The sequence below is a fragment of the Amblyraja radiata genome, chromosome 26, assembly GCF_010909765.2.
Source record: "Amblyraja radiata isolate CabotCenter1 chromosome 26, sAmbRad1.1.pri, whole genome shotgun sequence".
Classification (NCBI taxonomy): Eukaryota; Metazoa; Chordata; class Chondrichthyes; order Rajiformes; family Rajidae; genus Amblyraja; species Amblyraja radiata.
Genome location: NC_045981.1, coordinates 17,150,837 through 17,169,990, shown reverse-complemented (window position 1 = coordinate 17,169,990; position 19,154 = coordinate 17,150,837). Strand labels below are relative to the sequence as shown.

Here is a 19,154-nt window from a genome sequence, read left to right as displayed (position 1 = left end):
CGTTGCCTATTTCCTTCGCTCCATAGATGCTGCCTCACCTGCTGAGTTTCTCCAGCATATTTGTCTACCTTCGATTTTCCAGCATCTGCAGTTCCTTCTCAAACATACTATTTTTTAATGATGGGTTGTTCGGATAAATATAAACTGCATAAAATAATGCATCTTTAACATCATTTAGTTTAGAGGTACAGCATAGAAAGAGACCCTTTCACCCACAAAGGCTTCACACCAACCATCAATCAGCCGTTCGCATTAGTTATATGTGATCCCACTTTCGCATCCACTCCCTACAATTTACAAAGGCCAGTTAACCTACAAACCCGCACATCTATGGAATGTAGGAGGAAGCTGGAGCATCCAGAGGAAGCACGTGGTCACAGGGAGAACGTGCAAACACCACACGGAAAGCTCTGACATCAGGGTCGAACCCAGAACCCAGCTGTGAATCAGCAGCTCTGCCAGCTGCCCTTAAAATTAATCCAGTTTTTTTCTGTCAATGTATTAATGTTCATAAAAAGATACATGAGACATTAGATCATTCCTTGGCAAAAACATTTTTGAAAGTCTTAATTGGATTTGGTATTTTAAGTGCAATTTGTAAGATATCGCTAAGTAAAATAAAAATGGAAACTTCTGGAGGTGAGGCAACATCTGTGAGACAGAAAAAGAACACAAAAATATAGGAGCAGGAGTAGGCTACTTGGCCCCTCAGGCTGTCCTGCCATTCAATTTGACCATGGCTGATTTATGCTGGTCTCAACTCCTCATTCTAGCCGATTTCCTGTATCCCTCAATTCCTCAATCTTTCAAATATTTATCTATGTTAAATATCTCTAATAATCTGGCCTTCTCCGCCTTCTGGAGCACAGTATTCCCAAAATTCACCATCCTTAGCGAATACATTTTTATGCACCTCAATTTTAAAAGGTCCTTTTATCGTACACAAAAAGGTGCCGGGTACACTTTGTTAATAAACATATGTGTCATGTGGCCGAAAAAAGAAAAAAATGATGTTTAACTGTTTAAGAGGTGCTGGTATATACCGTATGTACCCTACTGGCTTGTACTGTCACAAAAAAAAGCACTAGTTTTAAATGACTGACTTCTTATTTTATAACTCTGTCCTCTTGATTCCAACTCTACTACAGGAGGAAACAACTGAACACTTACCTACTAAGCCCCCTTAGCATCTTATATGTTTGAATGAGGTCACCCCTCATTCTTCTAAACTTCAAGAAATACAAAGCCAAACTGTATAACCATTCTTGATGCGATAACTATCTCAACCCAGGAATTAACCTGGAGAATCTCCTTCGGACTGCCTTCAATGCTACCATCTCTTACTTAGGCAGGGGGATGAAAACTGTGCACTGTTGCCTTCACCAATACTCTGGTCAACTGTATCAAAACCTCCCTATTCTTAACCTCCAATCCTTTAAAAACAAAGGCCACCATGCAATTTGCCTTCTTAATTATATGTCATATTCGATTGAAAACATTATGAGATTCAAGAAAATTAATGTTTCTGTTTGATGATACTTTTAACAGATAATTTCTTCTTAGTTTCACGGTCTCTTTATTTATCTCAAGAGGCTCCACACTTATTGCTTTGACTCATCTTATTCTGGTTGGTAATCATTTGAACAATTTTGCTACTACTGAAAATCTGCCTGCTCTTGCTCATTCCACATCTCTTTCATGTTAGTTTCTGACAACAGTATCCCAGTGGATACTGTATTACAATGGTAGTGCAATGAATATCATGGCTATTGTGTTTAGTAATTATTCCAGTTTATTTCTTCCTTGTTTGTTTAAGCCTCAGTTGCCTAGAAACAGGAATTCATCTTATAGATAGATAGATAGAATGCCATTTATTGTCATTTAAACATACAACATTCAAACGAGATTACGTTCCTGCAGTCATAACAGCACAAAAACCAAAACACACAATTGACACAATTCCACACAAACATCCATCACAGTGAATCTCCAAACACCCTCCAAACACCCCACACACTGTGATGGAAGGCAAAAGTCTTATCTCTTTCCTGTTCCCTGTTCTTTATTCTTCTTCTCCCGCAATCAAGCAGTCAAACTGCTGCATCGAGCTGATCGAGGCTTTTGATGTTAGAGCCCCCGGCGGGACATGGTAAGTCCCGCGGCCATTTAAGCGGCACCGGGCGATGTAAGGCCCTGCTCCGGGTCGATTTAAACCCCTCGATACCGACGGGAGAAGTTGCCGTTGCTGGAGCTCCGAAAAGCGGTCTCCCACCAGGGACCCGCGAGCTCCCGATGTTACCGTCCACAGGGCCTGCAGCCGGAGCCTCCAAAGCTCCGAAGTCGGGTCGCAGCCGCGCGCCACCACAGCGCTCCGAAGTCGGCCAGCTCCACGATGTTGGTGAGCTATATCTGCTGCTTATAGAATAAATACATTTTTTGTTCTGTCGAAAACCTTGCATGAAATTGGGCAAAAATATATTAAACACAGCATTTGAGGATTTCTCATTTAGATTGATGTGTCAAAATGGGATCAGTACAGTTTATATCAAAATACTATACAGTTGCCTTTGTCATTGCCATACTGGTCAGAGGGAAACAAATCAGTATTTAAGAAACTGTTGCCATGTCCGTTTCTGTTATCATGAGGAAAAATGAAGTCTGGAGCTGTTCTTTGTGACTGGACCTCACGACCACCATCCCCATGCACCCACACACATGATAAACAGACCTAATTGAAACCAAAAGAACAAACTGATGGAGGAAGGTAGACAAAAAGCTGGAGAAACTCAGCGGGTGAGGCAGCATCTATGGAGCGAAGGAATGGGTGACGTTTCGGGTCGAGACCCTTCTTCAGACTGATGTGAGGGTAGGGGTGGGGGGGGGGGCGGGAAGAAGAAAGGGAGAGGTGGCGTCAGGCTGTGGGAGAGCTGGGAAGGGGAGGGGAAGGAGGGAGAAAGCAATGACTACCTGAAATTGGAGAAATCAACGTTCATACCGTTGGGGTGTAAACTACCCAAGCGAAATATGAGGTGCTGCTCCTCCAATTTGCGGTGGGACACACTCTGACCATGGAGGAGGCCCAGGACAGAAAGGTCGGATTCGGAATGGGAGGGGGAGTTGAAGTGCTGAGCCACCGGTTGGTTGGTTAATGCGAACTGAGTGGAGGTGTTGGGCGAAGCGATCGCCAAGCCCGCGCTTGGTCTCACCGATGTAGAGCAGTTGACACCTGGAACAGCGGATGCAATAGATGAGGTTGGAGGAGGTGCAGGTGAACCTCTGCCTCACCTGGAAAGACTGCTTGGGTCCTTGGATGGAGTCAAGGGGGGAGGTAAAGCGACAAGTGTAGCATTTACTGCAGTTGCATGGGAAAGTACCAGGGGAGGGGGTGGTTTTGGTGGGAAGGGACGAATTGACCAAGGAGTTACGGAGGGAGTGGTCTCTGCGGAAAGCCGAAAGGGGAGGAAATGGGAAGATGTGGCCAGTGGTGGGGTCCAGTTGGAGGTGGTGAAAATGTCGGAGGATTATCTGTTGTATGTGACGGGAAGGTGAAGACAAGGGGGACTGTGTCCTTGTTACGAGTGTGGGGATGGGGAGTGAGAGCGGAGCTACGGGATATAGAGGAGACCTTGGTGAGAGCCTCATCTATAGTCGAAGAGGGGAACCCCCGTTCCCTAAAGAATGAGGACATCTCTGATGCCCTGGTTTGGAACACCTCATCCTGGGTGCAGATGCAGTGTAGACAGGAATTGAGAGTAGGGGATAGAGTCCTTACAGGAAGCAGGGTGGGAAGAAGTGTAGTCCAGATAGCCATGGGAGTCAGTGGGTTTGTAGTAGATCTTGATCAGTAGTCTGTTACCTGCGATGGAGATAGTGAGGTCTAGAAACGGTAGGGAGATATCGGAAATGGTCCAGGTGAATTTGAGTGCCGGATGGAAGTTAGTGGGGAAATGGATGAAGTCAGTGAGTTCTGCATGGGTGCAGGAGGTGGCACCAATGCAGTCGTCAATGTAGCGGAGGTAGTGTTCGGGGATAGGGCACGGTATGCCTCGAACAAGTATTGTTCGACGTACCCTACAAAGAGGCAGGCATAGCTGGGTCTCATGCGCGTGCCCATAGCCATGCCTTTGATTTGGAGGAAATGAGAGGAATCAAAGGAAAAGTTGTTGAGGGTGAGGACCAGCTCCACTAGGCGGAGGAGAGTATTAGTAGATGGGGAATGGTTGGTTCTGCGGTCGAGAAAGAAATGGAGGGCTTTAAGACCCTCCTGGTGGGGATGAAGGTATAGAGTGACTGGACATCCATGGTGAAGATGAGGGCGTGGAGCCTGGAAAACGGAAGTCATGGAGGAGACAAAGAGCGTGTGAGATGCCTTGGACATAGGTGGGGAGTGATTTGACCAGGGGGAATAGGATGGAGTCGAGGTATGTGGAAATAAGTTTGGTGGGATAAGAACAAGCAGAAACAATGGGTCTGCCAGGAAGTCAGGTTTGAGGATTTTGGGGAGAAGGTAAAGCCAGGCCATGCGGGGCAGAGGAACGATGAGGTTGGGAGCCAGACGCGATGAAAACTGATGGAGGAACTCAGCCACACTGTGAATGGCCATGAAGTCACTGCCAGATGCAAATAAAACCCAGAAAATGCTGGAGACACTCCATGAATCAGGCAGCATCTGCACAAAAAAAAGAGAATCAGAGTTTAAGCTTTAGGTCAAAGACACTGTCACAATTAGGAAATGCAGAAAACTAGAGACACAAGGATGCACAGATGCTGTGAAACACAGAATGCTGGTGGAACTCAGCAGGTCAGGCAGTATCTGTAGAGGGAATGGACAGGCAACGCTTTGCGTCGGAATCCTTCAGACAGAAAACTAATTTGTTTCAGAAGGCTGGAGTAACTCAGCGGGTCAAGCAGCATCTCTGGAGAAAAGGAATAGGTGATTTGACCAGGGGGAATAGGATGGAGTCGAGGTATGTGGAAATAAGTTTGGTGGGATAAGAACAAGCAGAAACAATGGGTCTGGGTTTTGGGTCGAGGCCTTTCTTCTCTACCCAAAATGTCACCTATTATTTTTCTCCAGAGATGCTGCCTAACCCGCTGAGTTACTCCAGCCTTTTGTGTCTGTCTTCGATTTAAACCAACATCTGCAGTTCTTCCTTACAGTTAGTTTCAAGTTGCAGAGATGGTGATTGGGGGATGGATAGGACACAGACCCTTCTTCAGACTGTGGGGGTCCCCGGACAGAGTCGAGGGAGGAGGGACAGGTGTTGCAGGGGAAGGTACATTGGAAGGGGGGTGGTTTGGGTGGGAAGGGGTGAGTTAAGGAGGTCAGGGTACCATCTCAATGCAGGGCACTGCATCCGCATGTTACTCCTCCAGCCGGAGAAGCGCTGCACGCAGCCCCAAGTGACGTGCGCGGCCGCGAGTGGCGGTAACGCGCGTTCTCGTCGCTCCCTCCTCACTATGTTATCGAGTGGTAAAGATGGCGGATTTCCTGCCGTCCCGCTCCCTCCTCGCCGCTTGTTTTCCGAACTGCGTTCTCAACCAGCGAGAGGCCGAGCAGCTTCGCAAAAGCAAACAGATAGACGAGCTCATCTCCCGGGATAAGACTTACGTGCGGCGACTCGTGAAGATCCTGCTGCTCGGCGCCGGCGAGAGCGGCAAAAGCACTTTCCTCAAGCAGATGCGAATTATCCACGGCCAGGATTTTGATCAGAAGGCCAAGGAGGAGTTCAGGGGAACCATCTACAGCAACATCCTGAAGGGCGTCCGCGTCCTGGTGGACGCCAGGGAAAAGCTCCGCATCCCCTGGGGAGACCCCGGCAACCAGCAGAACGGCGAGTTCCTGATGAGTGTCGACACCAGGGCGTTGACCGGGGCCGCCGCGGGCCTCGTGGAGACGCGGGTTTTCCTCAAGTACTTGTCCGCCTTAAGATCGCTGTGGGGAGACAGTGGCATCCAGAACGCGTACGACAGGCGCAGGGAGTTCCAGCTGGTGAGTAACTCGGAGCCGAGGCGGTGGAAAAGATGCGCGGGCTTGGGAAGGCCTGGCTTGGGGAAGAGGAACGAGAAGCCAGCGTCTTCCTGAAGAGGGTGTGTTCCGAGTCGGAGCTTAGGGCGGGTGGAGGGCTTCTCTAGTTTGCAAACTAGCATGAAGCAAGTTTTAATTTCTTTATTAAAATCCATATTTATCGTTGTATTGGCTCGTTCATTTACAAAATGGGCTACTCGGTTCCCCGTTATCATCAACATTTTTAATGTGTCTTAGTTGTTGGACGTACATTTGAATGTTTACAGAACACGCATTATTTCAAGCACAATTATACGTGATAGCTGAAGTCGAAAGTGAGCAGGATTTTTGATGACCTTTTTCTCACCAAAAAGACGCATCGTTTTCTACAGATCTAATCTTAATTAATTTTAGAAATTTATAATTCTGAAAGGCGTGACATCTTCAGGAATTACTTGCAAGGTAGTTTTGTTTTGTGGTTAAAAGTTTACGAAGATTTGAGTTCAGGATCACTGATTTTGCCTGTCAGTTGCCACATTAATGGAATCAAGTTTCGTTGATTCATTTGAAGGCCTGGATTTTAATACATTTCTGATTCGTGAAGCTGGTATGATTGTTTGCAACAAAACTGAAGTATGCCTCAATATAAGTGCCTGATACATGATAATATTTGAGTTTGTGACAAGTAGTTTTAAAGTTTGCTTTATTTTAAATAATGCATGCATTGGCTTCTGTATTGCATTATTGTGTTTCAAATGACTACAATCTTTATGCCCCCTCGTTAAAAATAATAGGGTATGTGCATTTTCCAAGCAAAGTATCTTCATCTGGAGAAATCCTTACTTTCATATTAACTTTCATATTGTGCAGTTTGGATGGATGTGATGTGCATGTTACATTGAACTTGCATATTATTGCAAAAGTTTTTCTGTACAGTTGAAAGAAAATGTAAGGAGAGAGGAAGTGAAATAATAAAATTCTGGGTAAATGGGGAGATTACTGTTGGGAATTACCTGAATAAATTCATAGTTCTTCCTTTGATCACTCTGCAAATGTATTACACTATAATTAGCACCCAAAAAAAATGGTTTGTTTCCTGTGTCTGTCTCTGCAATTTTATTTTGGTTGTTTTCTTTGTGATCTCAAGCTGAGAGGCTGGGTGTTCTTGGTGGAATAAGACCAATTATGATCGCTAACATGTTTCTGCTTTGTGGTTAAATAATGGGTTCAGTTCATGATAGTGATTTGGTTTAAGTCTGATGGAATTTGGCAAATATGGAAGAATCAAATTCTTATACTGTTCAGGAATTTGATTTGTTAGTGTTCTGATGGTAAGACAATTGTACTCACTATGAAATGAAGATGTACTAATGTAGAATAAATTTGAGTTTTAAAATATGAAGGGAATTGGAAACCTTGTAAAATCAGTTCTGTTAACTCGTATGTTGATTTCAATGTAGACCCTTGTCTTGGAGTGAAAGTAAATTTCAACTGATTTATGATTGAGTGGAATATCAATTGAGTACTGTTCTCTATATTGTTTGTCCTTATTGACCGAGTAATTTGAAATATCCTGGCAAATCAGTCAGTTTTTGAATAATTTGATTTTGGGATTAAGCATAAAACAAAAAACAGTTTCAGTCACTTATGATTAATTGTGTGTCTTCCAAATGTAGATATGTCAGTAATTATTTGGGTTGAATATGAATACAATATAATGAGAAACTTGCTTGAAAAGAGTCGTAGTCATTAATGAGAAGTTTTGGACACCATGTGCTTAGCTATTCAAGAGGAAGAAGGAAGCAGGCTTAAAAATAAATGTCAAGCCGTTTTCGAATGTATACTAAATATTTGCTAAAATAAAAACTGAAATGGCTGGAAATACTCAAATCCAACATCAGCTGTGGAGAGAGAAGCGTTGAACATTTTATGTCAATGTCCTTCCATCTGATCTTAATTCTGCTGTTTGATCAGAAATTGCGTTTCTCTCCACACATGCAGTGGGACCTGCTGAGGAAAATAACGTCTTATCTTTCAGCATCAGCAACATATTGGCATTGGAGTTTGTATTGCAAAGAGATACTCAACTATCAGCTCTGTCTAATCAATAGTTATTAGCAGAAATAGGGAATAACGAATAAAATATTTCCTGCTGTCATGCACAGCATAATGTAAGACAATGTATTCCACATTTGACCGAGATATCAGGAAGTGATTAATATTTGCAAACTTCTCATCGCCAAATGTCTTGCCCTCTTCCCACCCCAGTCGCTCTTCTACCCTTTGGCCAACTGCTGATTCACCCTCTTCCCAACCCCCCACTCCTGCCTTCTCACCCACCACACGATGACTACCCACTTTTCTTTCCCCCGACACCTCCCACTATCCTCATACCCCCCACCCCCCCTTCACCAGCCAGCTCCTCCTGCACCTATTTTTCCTTCTCCTGTACCTATTTTCTATGTTTCTATTGGTGTCAAGGGATATGGGGAGAAGGCAGGCACGGGTTATTGATAGGGGACGATCAGCCATGATCACAATGAATGGCGGTGCTGACTCGAAGGGCTAAATGGCCTCCTCCTGCACCTATTTTCTATGTTTCCACTCTCCTCCCTATCTCTCCCACTGGCTGACCCCATTCTCTCCCCAACAACCTGGATGCCCCCGTTTCTACCTTGCCTCCACTTTTCTCCTCAACCCACACCTGCCCGACTTGACAAAAGGCACTCCATCCAACCCCACTGCACCCCCCCCCCCGCTCTTGATTCACATCTCTTTCCCCCACTCAGATTCCACCACTTTTCCTGTGAACCAGCTGCTCCAAATCTTTCCCCCCCCCCCCCCCACAAAGAAGTCTTCCCACATTCCCATGGACCTCCCCACCCCCCCAGATCGTGGATCTTCCCGCCCCATCCTACTCCCTCCACTTCTCCCAATGCGTCTACCCACTTCCTCTCTCCGCACCCCTCCTTTCCTTCCCCCCCTCTTGGGTCTTCTCATCCCCTACCCTTATCACTCCACCCGCATTTTTCCCCCCTCACTCCATCCCCCGCATTAAATATCTTCTCAATCCCTCCCCTGGACTGCTCTCTTCCTTCCTCTCCTGCTGCCATCTTTGCCCCCCCTCCCTTTCTGCCTTCGCCTTCTCATCTTCCCTTCCCTCATCACCTTCCTCCTCCCTTCTCATTCCCAGATATTTGCTGCATCTATGTTACTGTTGAGGGCTTCTGAGAAAGGCAAACTTGCCTTTTGTGTATCTGGTGCTGTTAACTGACTGGTATGTGCCATTTTGAGTCTTAAGTGGAGAAGCACAAAACAGTTAGTTTATTGGGCCACATGGTGCCATCATGCAGAAGGGTCAGTAATTGCCTCTGCTGTTCAGAAGCTTTGGTCCCTGACATGAAAACGTTTTTGCAAATATTAAAAATAATTGAAAGAGCACGTACCTAAGATTGGAAAATACTCTATTTTAAATAGAAAATAATTAGAATCTGAATTCACCTTCAAAGAAAAATTACCAAATACTAATGCCTTTATTAACCATTACATTCAATTGTAATGAATTGATGTGTTTGGGTTTATTACAAAGATTGCCGAATGCAAGTACTGTGATTGCAGCAAATTTACTTTTCACTGCTGAAAACTGTTTAGTGAAATGCTAGCTATTTGTGGCCAACAATTCCTGGGGTACTCTGTTTGGGTGGGACTCTTAAGGTTGTGGGTACCGGTTATTGCCGAGCTATTCTGGCATTTACAGTGGTGCAACCAATGTTTTCTTGCAAGTTATAACCTGAAGACTATTTTTCTTTCTCCACAGGAGCATCTGCTGCTCGACTGACTAAACATTTTCAGCATTTATTTCATTTTTTCACAGAAACCTTTGAATATATTGCTGTAGTTCATCTTGAGCATTTCAGATTTTGTAAGTCATTTGTATGCTGTCTGATTTTGGCTTATTTTACTTTGGGCACTGTCCTCTGATTTGTCCGGTGCTTTGATCAAATGGGAAATTATCCAATTAATTTGAAGCCTTCCACCCTCTCCGAAAGTTAATTTGCAGAGCTCAAATAATTTGGAACCTCTTCTCAATGCTGGTTTGTATTTAATTGATAAAATACTTGTTTAGGAAGTTTGACATTTTTCCTGGACAAACATTAATGGGTGAATTTATTTGACAATTTGTTCTTGCTAATAAAATACTTTGTGCTAATGGATTTTCATAGGCTCTGTGCCCTTTTGCTGGATAAAAAAATGTAGATCTTCCATATTGGAGGGGAAGTAAATGTAATATTGGTTTATTTGTGTTGTGCAAATTGGTATTTGATGGGGGGGGGGGGTGATATGGTTTCTGGAGAAGAATACAATATTATAGTAATGCTTCATTGACAGTATATGTTGGAATAATAAGATGCAGCAGTTGGAAAAATTCAGGCATTGTTGCCATCAATTTCATCACTTCCCTTTTTATTTGACTGGGCAGTGCTGAGATGAGTAATGAAGGAGAATAGTCTGTGTTCGGAACACCATTTTGTTTATGGATTTTCTGCCTTTGATTTTGCATCTGATATTCAAAGTTGTAGTAAGCTTGAATTTCTACAGATTAGTATTTGAAATGTATAAACATATTGATGTTTTCTCTTTGTATGAAAAGGAGATGGAGCAGTTATAATGTATGCATTTGATTGTGGGGAGACTAGGAAAACCCCACCAGGAGCCTGCATGAAATCTTTTTACTTGAATTCTTTCCATTTGTGTATTTATTTTTGTTTGACATTTATGCTTTCTAGTGCATTATTATGGTTGAATTTTGTATGAGCTATTTTCAATGCATTCTCTCATTAGGTTCTTTCTCTAGTTTTTCTACTTACAAATTGTTGATGAATACTCAGTCGGTTTAATACCTTAAATACAGATGATCAGGCCGTTTTATTTTGTTTTTGTTCCAAAAGTCAAAGCTTTGATTTGATTTGGATCTTGTGGTGCAGTTGATGCAATATAGTCATTTCTGCCAATTTCGCACATCCAATATTCTCTGTCTGTTTAGTGTAAGAATAATGATCCTTTATTTGTTAAATATTGAGTGAAGTTATGAGTCTAACTGCCATGTATTCTTGGTGTCCTGTTGGGACTCTTACGCAATAAACCAGTTCTGTAAGATATGCTAACATTTGGTGAGCTCAATTGCTATTAGTCCAGTGGAACAGATACTTAAATCTGTAATCTCATTGGATACTTGAATTTTATAGTTTGGTTTTGTTTGATCTGGAAGCTGGGTTGATTTTGGTTCTCAATTAACAGAAAATACATCTTGAGCCCCCGCCGATCACAAAGTTTAGTGCTGAATATATTCAGGAAGTCTTGCCTCGGAATGTGGTGGTTGTTGGTTTGCAGCATGGGATTGCTCACCCTGGTCCCCAAAAAAACAAACACCAGTATAGAATTGTAGTGAAGCCAGTTGGTGTTGGGAAGTATTAAATTAGATTACTTGTCAGATGTTGTTTAAAATGTAAATTCATATTATTCAGTGCCTGCTAATTTCTACTGACAAGGCCTGCTGGGTCTAATTAGTTGAACTGTTTTTGGGGAAAGGAGAGAAAATACAATTCATCCATGTGAACTTGATATCTTTGTCATTTGCACAGGGTGTTTATGATCTGCAACAACACTAATTTGCATTATATCCCTTTGCTGACTTTCCAGATGATCTCATTCAGTATGCAATAGCTGACTTTTCCCAACAGTTTATGTAGCTGATGTATTATATTTTAAAATTGGTTTATTGGGAAGTGGAGTATATTTGAAGAATGTTATGCAAAGTAGTTGCAGTGCAGTTTTTGTAAGCAAGTTTTAACCATCCCATCTCATTATGAATATTTAAATATATTTTGAATGTCTTTGAGATTAGCATGGAAATTTGAGAAATAATAGTGGCATTTGCACAGTGATTGGTGCGATTGGTTGAACTCTAGGAAATTAATTTAAAGTATTCAAATGGAAGCAGGTGTATAGATCTCTTAGTGGATAAAGACGTGGTATTTTTGACCACATATCAAAATGAAATATGCAATCCAAATATGCTACCATGAACAAAAGCTTTTGAAAGGAATGGAATGAGCCTTGACTCTCCATTTCTGCACTACTTACCTTGCAAAAATGGCCCAGTGTTGTTACTCACACCAACATAATGATCCAAGAGGGAAAAATGGTTGCTTGGTCCTATCTTCAGTAATGTCAGACAAATCATCTGGTCAATATCACCTTTAGGATTTAGGATTTAAATAATAGCGTGAATAAAGCAGGTCTTTATAAATAAAAAAATTAAGCAGTGCTGAATTATGTACTTATTTTATTTATTCAATTCTTGCTTTACTCGTGCGCCTTATTGCAGGTGCTCTGGAGGTACTGGTGGTGTTTGAGGATAAATTGAAAGGGCAATATAGGTATTTCAATGAGGAATTCAATATACTTTAACTCGAGTAACATTTTTGGTAAAGTTTGTTTTTGTAATTCGTATCTTTCAAAATAAAAATTAGTTTGTGAGATTTTTCTGATATAGGTGGATTAAATGGTGTAAATTGGACATTTGTGTGATTCTTAGCCACACAGCACACAGCCTTTTAAATTTTTTAAAAGTGTATGCCATTTATAAACCTTCATTTGATGCACTGACTGTGATTATGGTAAGCTGGTAATTAATTTGGAGATGTTCATGTTTGGGGAAGGGGAAAAAAAAGTTCTATTTGGTCTGGTTGCATTGTTGCAAAAGGATATCAAAATTTATATTTGGATCTCAGATAGGCCAGAGATAAGTCATGCAGTGAGGAACTGGCCCTTTGGCCCAACTTGCCCATGCCGACCAACATGCCCCGTCTATACTGGTTCCACCTGCCTGGATTTGGTCTATATCCTTCTAAACCTATCCTATCCATGTACCTGTTCAAATGTTTTTTAAACATTGTGATGGTACTTGCCGCAACTACCTAGTTTGGCAGCTTGTTCCATATACCTACCATCCTTTGTTTAAATAAGTTGCACCTCGAGTTCCTATTAAATCTTTCTTTCCCCCCCCCCCCCCCACCTTAAATCTTGTGATAGGTTAGTGTTTATAACCTGGCACTCTTGAGTAGAATTGATGCTTTGTTAAGTGTTATTTGTGGAATCAGGGCTCGAAATTAGTGGTTGCCTGGTTGCCAATGGCAACCCACAGCCCCACCGGGCAACCTAAAAGCCATGCCATTTTGCCTGGCTTGGCAAATACCCGGGACACCTGTCGCTTAATTCTGAGCGGGCCCCCTCTCTATCTTTCCCTCTCTCTCTCTCTCTCTCTGTCACTCTCCGCCCGCTATCCGTGTCCATGTCTTGAGTCTCCGCCCGCTGTCCATGTCTCGGGTCTCTGCGCGCCCCTCGTCCGCCGGCACGGCCGGCCGCCTTTAACATGCGCACAACCACGGCCAGCACCAAAGATCCTATAGCGAGGATCTTTGACCAGCACATCGTTGGCCATGGTTGTGCGCATGTGCTGCCCTGCACATGCGTACTGCCACTGCAACTGGTCGCCGTCGACCACTTTCTCCCTCCCTTTGCATGGTGGGAGATCTGGCTGCCATTGCTGTCCACTCGCTGCGACTGCTGAAAACCAATGCAGAATCACTCCCTGGAGCTGGAGTAACTCCAAAAATATTCGAAATGGAATCTAAACAGAATTTAAACACCACCACCAAACTCTGAAAAATAACAGCCTATTGCATTTTAGAAACATAGAAACATAGAAATTAGGTGCAGGAGTAGGCCATTCGGCCCTTCGAGCCTGCACCGCCATTCAATATGATCATGGCTGATCATTCAACTCAGTATCCCGTACCTGCCTTCTCTCCATACCCTCTGATCCCCTTAGCCACAAGGGCCACATCTAACTCCCTCTTAAATATAGCCAATGAACTAGCCTCGACTGCAGTGGGGGGGGCAGTACAGTGTGGATCGGAGGGTATGTGCATGTTTATTTATTGTGCATATGTATATGCAGGGCTCTCGCTTAACTTTTTTTCCCTGTTGCCAGCCGGGCAACCTTGGCAGCTTTTTAGGTTGCCAAATGACAGTTTAGGTGGTCATTTAAGATGGCTTGCATGACGCATGCGATAATGCGCTCGGACGAAGCGCGTAGTCGGATATTATTTCTGCTTCAAATAAAGTCACAAACTACACATTCACCAATCAAGACATGATATATCCCACAATGACATGCAGCAAAATTACAAGACAGTATCTCAACTCTTTTTACATATTGCAATGAATACAATTTCTATTAGTTCTTTCCACTTCCAAACAAAAATGTGGTTGGATTATTCAGCGTATGATCAACCTGTGTCAATGAATCTTGGACCATGGTAACATATATGCGTACGTATAGTTGTGAATGTTGCTCATTAAATAACTACAGTACTGATACTCCATATTAAGAGCCGTTAAAATGAATTCTGTACTAACATGTCAACGGTAGCAGTGACAATCGAACACTGCGGTTTTAATGTTTCACGTGTTCACAATTTAATTAATCCATCTTCATGGATTAAAACAAATAATAACATTGGGAATTAAAACACTTTTGATTGCATTCCTTTATCAAACATAGTCAATATTCGCTCTGAAGACATGTCCAGGACAATAGGGTCAGGGAAGGGGGTGTGTGTGAATCAGTGCGGGGTGGGTAGATGGCGGGGAGGGGGGGGGGGGGTGTGGTTAGAAGGCAGTCGGTGCAGAATGGATGGATTGAGGCAGGTGAATTAGTACGTGTTGGTTGGAGTAGGTAAAATTGTGAGGGGAGAGCACGGGGGATGTCAGTGGTGTTGAATTGGGGGGGGGGTTAAGTACGGGATGGATGGGGGTAGAAAAAGTGCTGGAGAAACTCAGCGGGTGAGGCAGCATCTATGGAGCGAAGGAAATAGGCAACGTTTCGGGTCGAGACCCTTCAGACTTGAATGGGAGGATCAGTACAGGATGGATGTGGGGGGGGGGAGATCAGCTCAGGATGAATAGGGGGGGGGCAGTACAGTGTGGATCGGAGGGTATGTGCAGGATGAATGGGTAATCACTACAGGATGAATGAGGAAGGTGCAGGGTAAATGGAGGGTGGGTCAGTACGGGTTGAATGTGTGGATTAGTACAGGATGGATGGGGGAATCAGTACAGGATGGATGGAGGAGGTGCAGGATGGATGGGAAAGGACTGCATCCCTACAAAAACCTTCCGAGTGTTTCCCAATCAGAAACCTTGGATGAACTTTGAGATCCGCACTCTTCTAAAGTCCAGACACAGGGCATTCATGTCCGATGATACAGTGGCCTACATGAAGTCCAGATACGACCTTGGTAAGGCCATCAAAAAGGCCAAAAGGGACTTCTGCTCCAAACTGGAGGATGAGACAGATGTTTGGCAGCTGTGGCGGGGCCTGAATGCAATCACCTCCTACAAGGCGAAACCAGGAGGCAGCTCGAATGTCGGTGAAACATCACTCCCTGACGAGCTCAATGCATTTTACACACGCTTTGACAGGGAGAATACTGATGTGCGTTTCCGGTCCCCCATTCGCTGTGATGGCATTTCAGTCTCAGTCACAGAGGCAGACGTCAGGAAATCCTTCAGAGGGGTGAACCCCCGAAAAGCACCTGGTCCTGATGGTATACCCGGTCGTGTTCTAAAAACCTGTGCGGACCAACTGGCGGGAGTTTTTACGGACATTTTCAACCTCTCACTTCTGAGGTCTGAGGTCCCCACCTGCTTTAAAAGGGCATCAATTATACTAGTAGTGAAGTTGGAGATGGTATCAAACAGGAAATTAGAAATGCGTGCGACAAAGGCAAAACCGTTATAATGGGTGACTTCAATCTACATATAGATTGGGTGAATCAAATTGGCAGGGGTGCTGAGGAAGAGGATTTTTTGGAATGTATGCGGGATAGTTATCTAAATCAACATGTAGAGGAACCAACGAGAGAGCAGGCTATTTTAGACTGGGTATTGAGTAATGAGGAAGGGTTAGTTAGCAGTCTTGTTGTACGTGCCCCCTTGGGCAAGAGTGACCATAATATGGTTGAGTTCTTCATTAGGATGGAGAGTGACATTGTTAATTCAGAAACAATGGTTCTGAACTTAAAGAAAGGTAACTTTGAGGGTATGAGACGTGAATTGGCCAAGATTGACTGGCAATTAATTCTAAAAGGGTTGACGGTGGATATGCAATGGAAGACATTTAAAGACTGCATGGATGAACTACAAAAATTGTTCATCCCAGTTTGGCAAAAGAATAAATCAGGGAAGGTAGTGCATCCGTGGATAACAAGGGAAATCAGGGATAGTATCAAAGCGAAGGATGATGCGTACAAATTACCCAGAAAAAGCAGTATACCGGAGGACTGGGAGAAATTCAGAGACCAGCAGAGGAGGACAAAGGGCTTAATTAGGAAAGGAAAAATAGATTATGAAAGAAAACTGGCAGGGAACATAAAAACTGACTGCAAAAGTTTTTATAGATATGTGAAAAGAAAGAGATTAGTTAAAACAAATGTAGGTCCCTTGCAGTCAGAAACAGGTGAGTTGATCATGGGGAACAAGGATATGGCGGACCAATTGAATAAATACTTTGGTTCCATCTTCACTAAGGAAGACATAAATAATCTGCCGGAAATAGCAGGGGACCGCGAGTCAAAGGAGTTGGAGGAATTGAGTGAAATCCAGGTTAGCCGGGAAGTGGTGTTGGGTAAATTAAATGGATTAAAGGCCGATAAATCCCCAGGGCCAGATAGGCTGCATCCCAGAGTACTTAAGGAAGTAGCTCCAGAAATAGTGGATGCATTAGTAATAATCTTTCAAAACTCTTTAGATTCTGGAGTAGTTCCTGAGGATTGGCGGGTAGCAAACGTAACCCCACTTTTTAAGAAGGGAGGGAGAGAGAAAACGGGGAATTACAGACCAGTTAGTCTAACATCGGTAGTGGGGAAACTGCTAGTCAGTTATTAAAGATGGGATAGCAGCACATTTGGAAAGTGGTGAAATCATTGGACAAAGTCAGCATGGATTTACAAAAGGTAAATCATGTCTGACGAATCTTATAGAATTTTTCGAGGATGTAACTAGTAGCGTGGATAGGGGAGAACCAGTGGATGTGGTGTATCTGGACTTCCAGAAGGCTTTCGACAAGGTCCCACATAAGAGATTAGTTTACAAACTTAAAGCACACGGCATTGGGGGTTCAGTATTGATGTGGATAGAGAACTGGCTGGCAAACAGGAAGCAAAGAGTAGGAGTAAACGGGTCCTTTTCACAATGGCAGGCAGTGACTAGTGGGGTACCGCAAGGCTCAGTGCTGGGACCCCAGCTATTTACAATATATATTAATGATCTGGATGAGGGAATTGAAGGCAATATCTCCAAGTTTGCGGATGACACTAAGCTGTGGGGCAGTGTTAGCTGTGAGGAGGATGCTAGGAGACTGCAAGGTGACTTGGATAGGCTGGGTGAGTGGGCAAATGTTTGGCAGATGCAGTATAATGTGGATAAATGTGAGGTTATCCATTTTGGTGGCAAAAACAGGAAAGCAGACTATTATCTAAATGGTGGCCGACTAGGAAAAGGGGAGATGCAGCGAGACCTGGGTGTCATGGTACACCAGTCATTGAAAGTGGGCATGCAGGTGCAGCAGGCAGTGAAGAAAGCGAATGGTATGTTAGCTTTCATAGCAAAAGGATTTGAGTATAGGAGCAGGGAGGTTCTACTGCAGTTGTACAGGGTCTTGGTAAGACCACACCTGGAGTATTGCGTACAGTTTTGGTCTCCAAATCTGAGGATGGACATTATTGCCATAGAGGGAGTGCAGAGAAGGTTCACCAGACTGATTCCTGGGATGTCAGGACTGTCTTATGAAGAAAGACTGGATAGACTTGGTTTATACTCTCTAGAATTTAGGAGATTGAGAGGGGATCTTATAGAAACTTACAACATTCTTTAGGGGTTGGACAGGCTAGATGCAGGAAGATTGCTCCCGATGTTGGGGAAGTCCAGGACAAGGGGTCATAGCTTAAGGATAAGGGGGAAATCCTTTAAAACCGAGATGAGAAGAACTTTTTTCACACAGCGAGTGGTGAATCTCTGGAACTCCCTGCCACAGAGGGTAGTCGAGGCCAGTTCATTGGCTATATTTAAGAGGGAGTTAGATGTGGCCCTTGTGGCTAAGGGGATCAGAGGGTATGGAGAGAAGGCAGGTACGGGATACTGAGTTGGATGATCAGCCATGATCATATTGAATGGCGGTGCAGGCTCGAAGGGCCGAATGGCCTACTCCTGCACCTAATTTCTATGTTTCTATGTTTCTATACCGGTGCCCAAGAAGTGTAAGGTGACGTGCCTCAATGACTATCGACCAGTGGCACTAACGCCGGTGGTGATGAAGTGCTTTGAGAGGCTGATCATGGAGCAAATCAACTCCTACCTCGACAAAAACCTGGACCCACTGCAGTTCGCCTACCGCCACAACAGATCAACGGTGGATGCAATCTCGCTGGCCCTCCACTCCGCACTGGACCACTTGGACAACAAAAACTCATATGTCAGGCTGTTATTCATCGATTACAGCTCGACATTCAACACAATCATCCCCTCCAAACTGGTTACCAAACTCGCAGAACTGGGTCTCTGCGCATCCCTCTGCAACTGGATCCTCGACTTCCTCATCCACAGACCACAGTCTGTTCATATTGGTGGAAATGTGTCGGCCTCGATAACAATCAGCACTGGAGCACCTCAAGGCTGTGTGCTCAGCCCCCTGCGAACTCCATCATCAAGTTCACTGAGGACACCACTGTTGTGGGACGTATCACTGATGGGGATGAGTCGGAGTACAGAAGAGAGATCGAACAACTGTCCATATGGTGCCAGCGCAATAACCTGGCCCTCAACACCAGCAAAACCAAGGAACTGATTGTGGACTTTGGAGGGAGTAGGAGGGGGACCCAAAGCCCCATTTATATCAACGGGTCGATGGTTGAAAGGGTCAAGAACTTCAAATTCCTGGGCGTGCACATCTCTGAAGATCTTTCCTGGTCCGAGAACACTAACGCAATTATCAAAAAAGCTCATCAGCGCCTCTACTTCCTGC

At 43.9% G+C, this 19,154-nt stretch overlaps 1 protein-coding gene across 1 annotated transcript in view; it reads left to right on the top strand.

Annotated features, from left to right (window-relative positions):
• The first annotated feature begins 5,416 nt into the window (after positions 1 to 5,416).
• Positions 5,417 to 19,154, top strand: part of gna13 (G protein subunit alpha 13) — a 75,065-nt gene continuing 61,327 nt past the window's right edge. Inside the window, exon 1 of the mRNA XM_033044340.1 lies at positions 5,417 to 5,992. Coding sequence (XP_032900231.1) covers positions 5,480 to 5,992 — 513 coding nt within the window. The 5' untranslated portion in view covers positions 5,417 to 5,479. The remainder of the gene's footprint in view (positions 5,993 to 19,154) is intronic.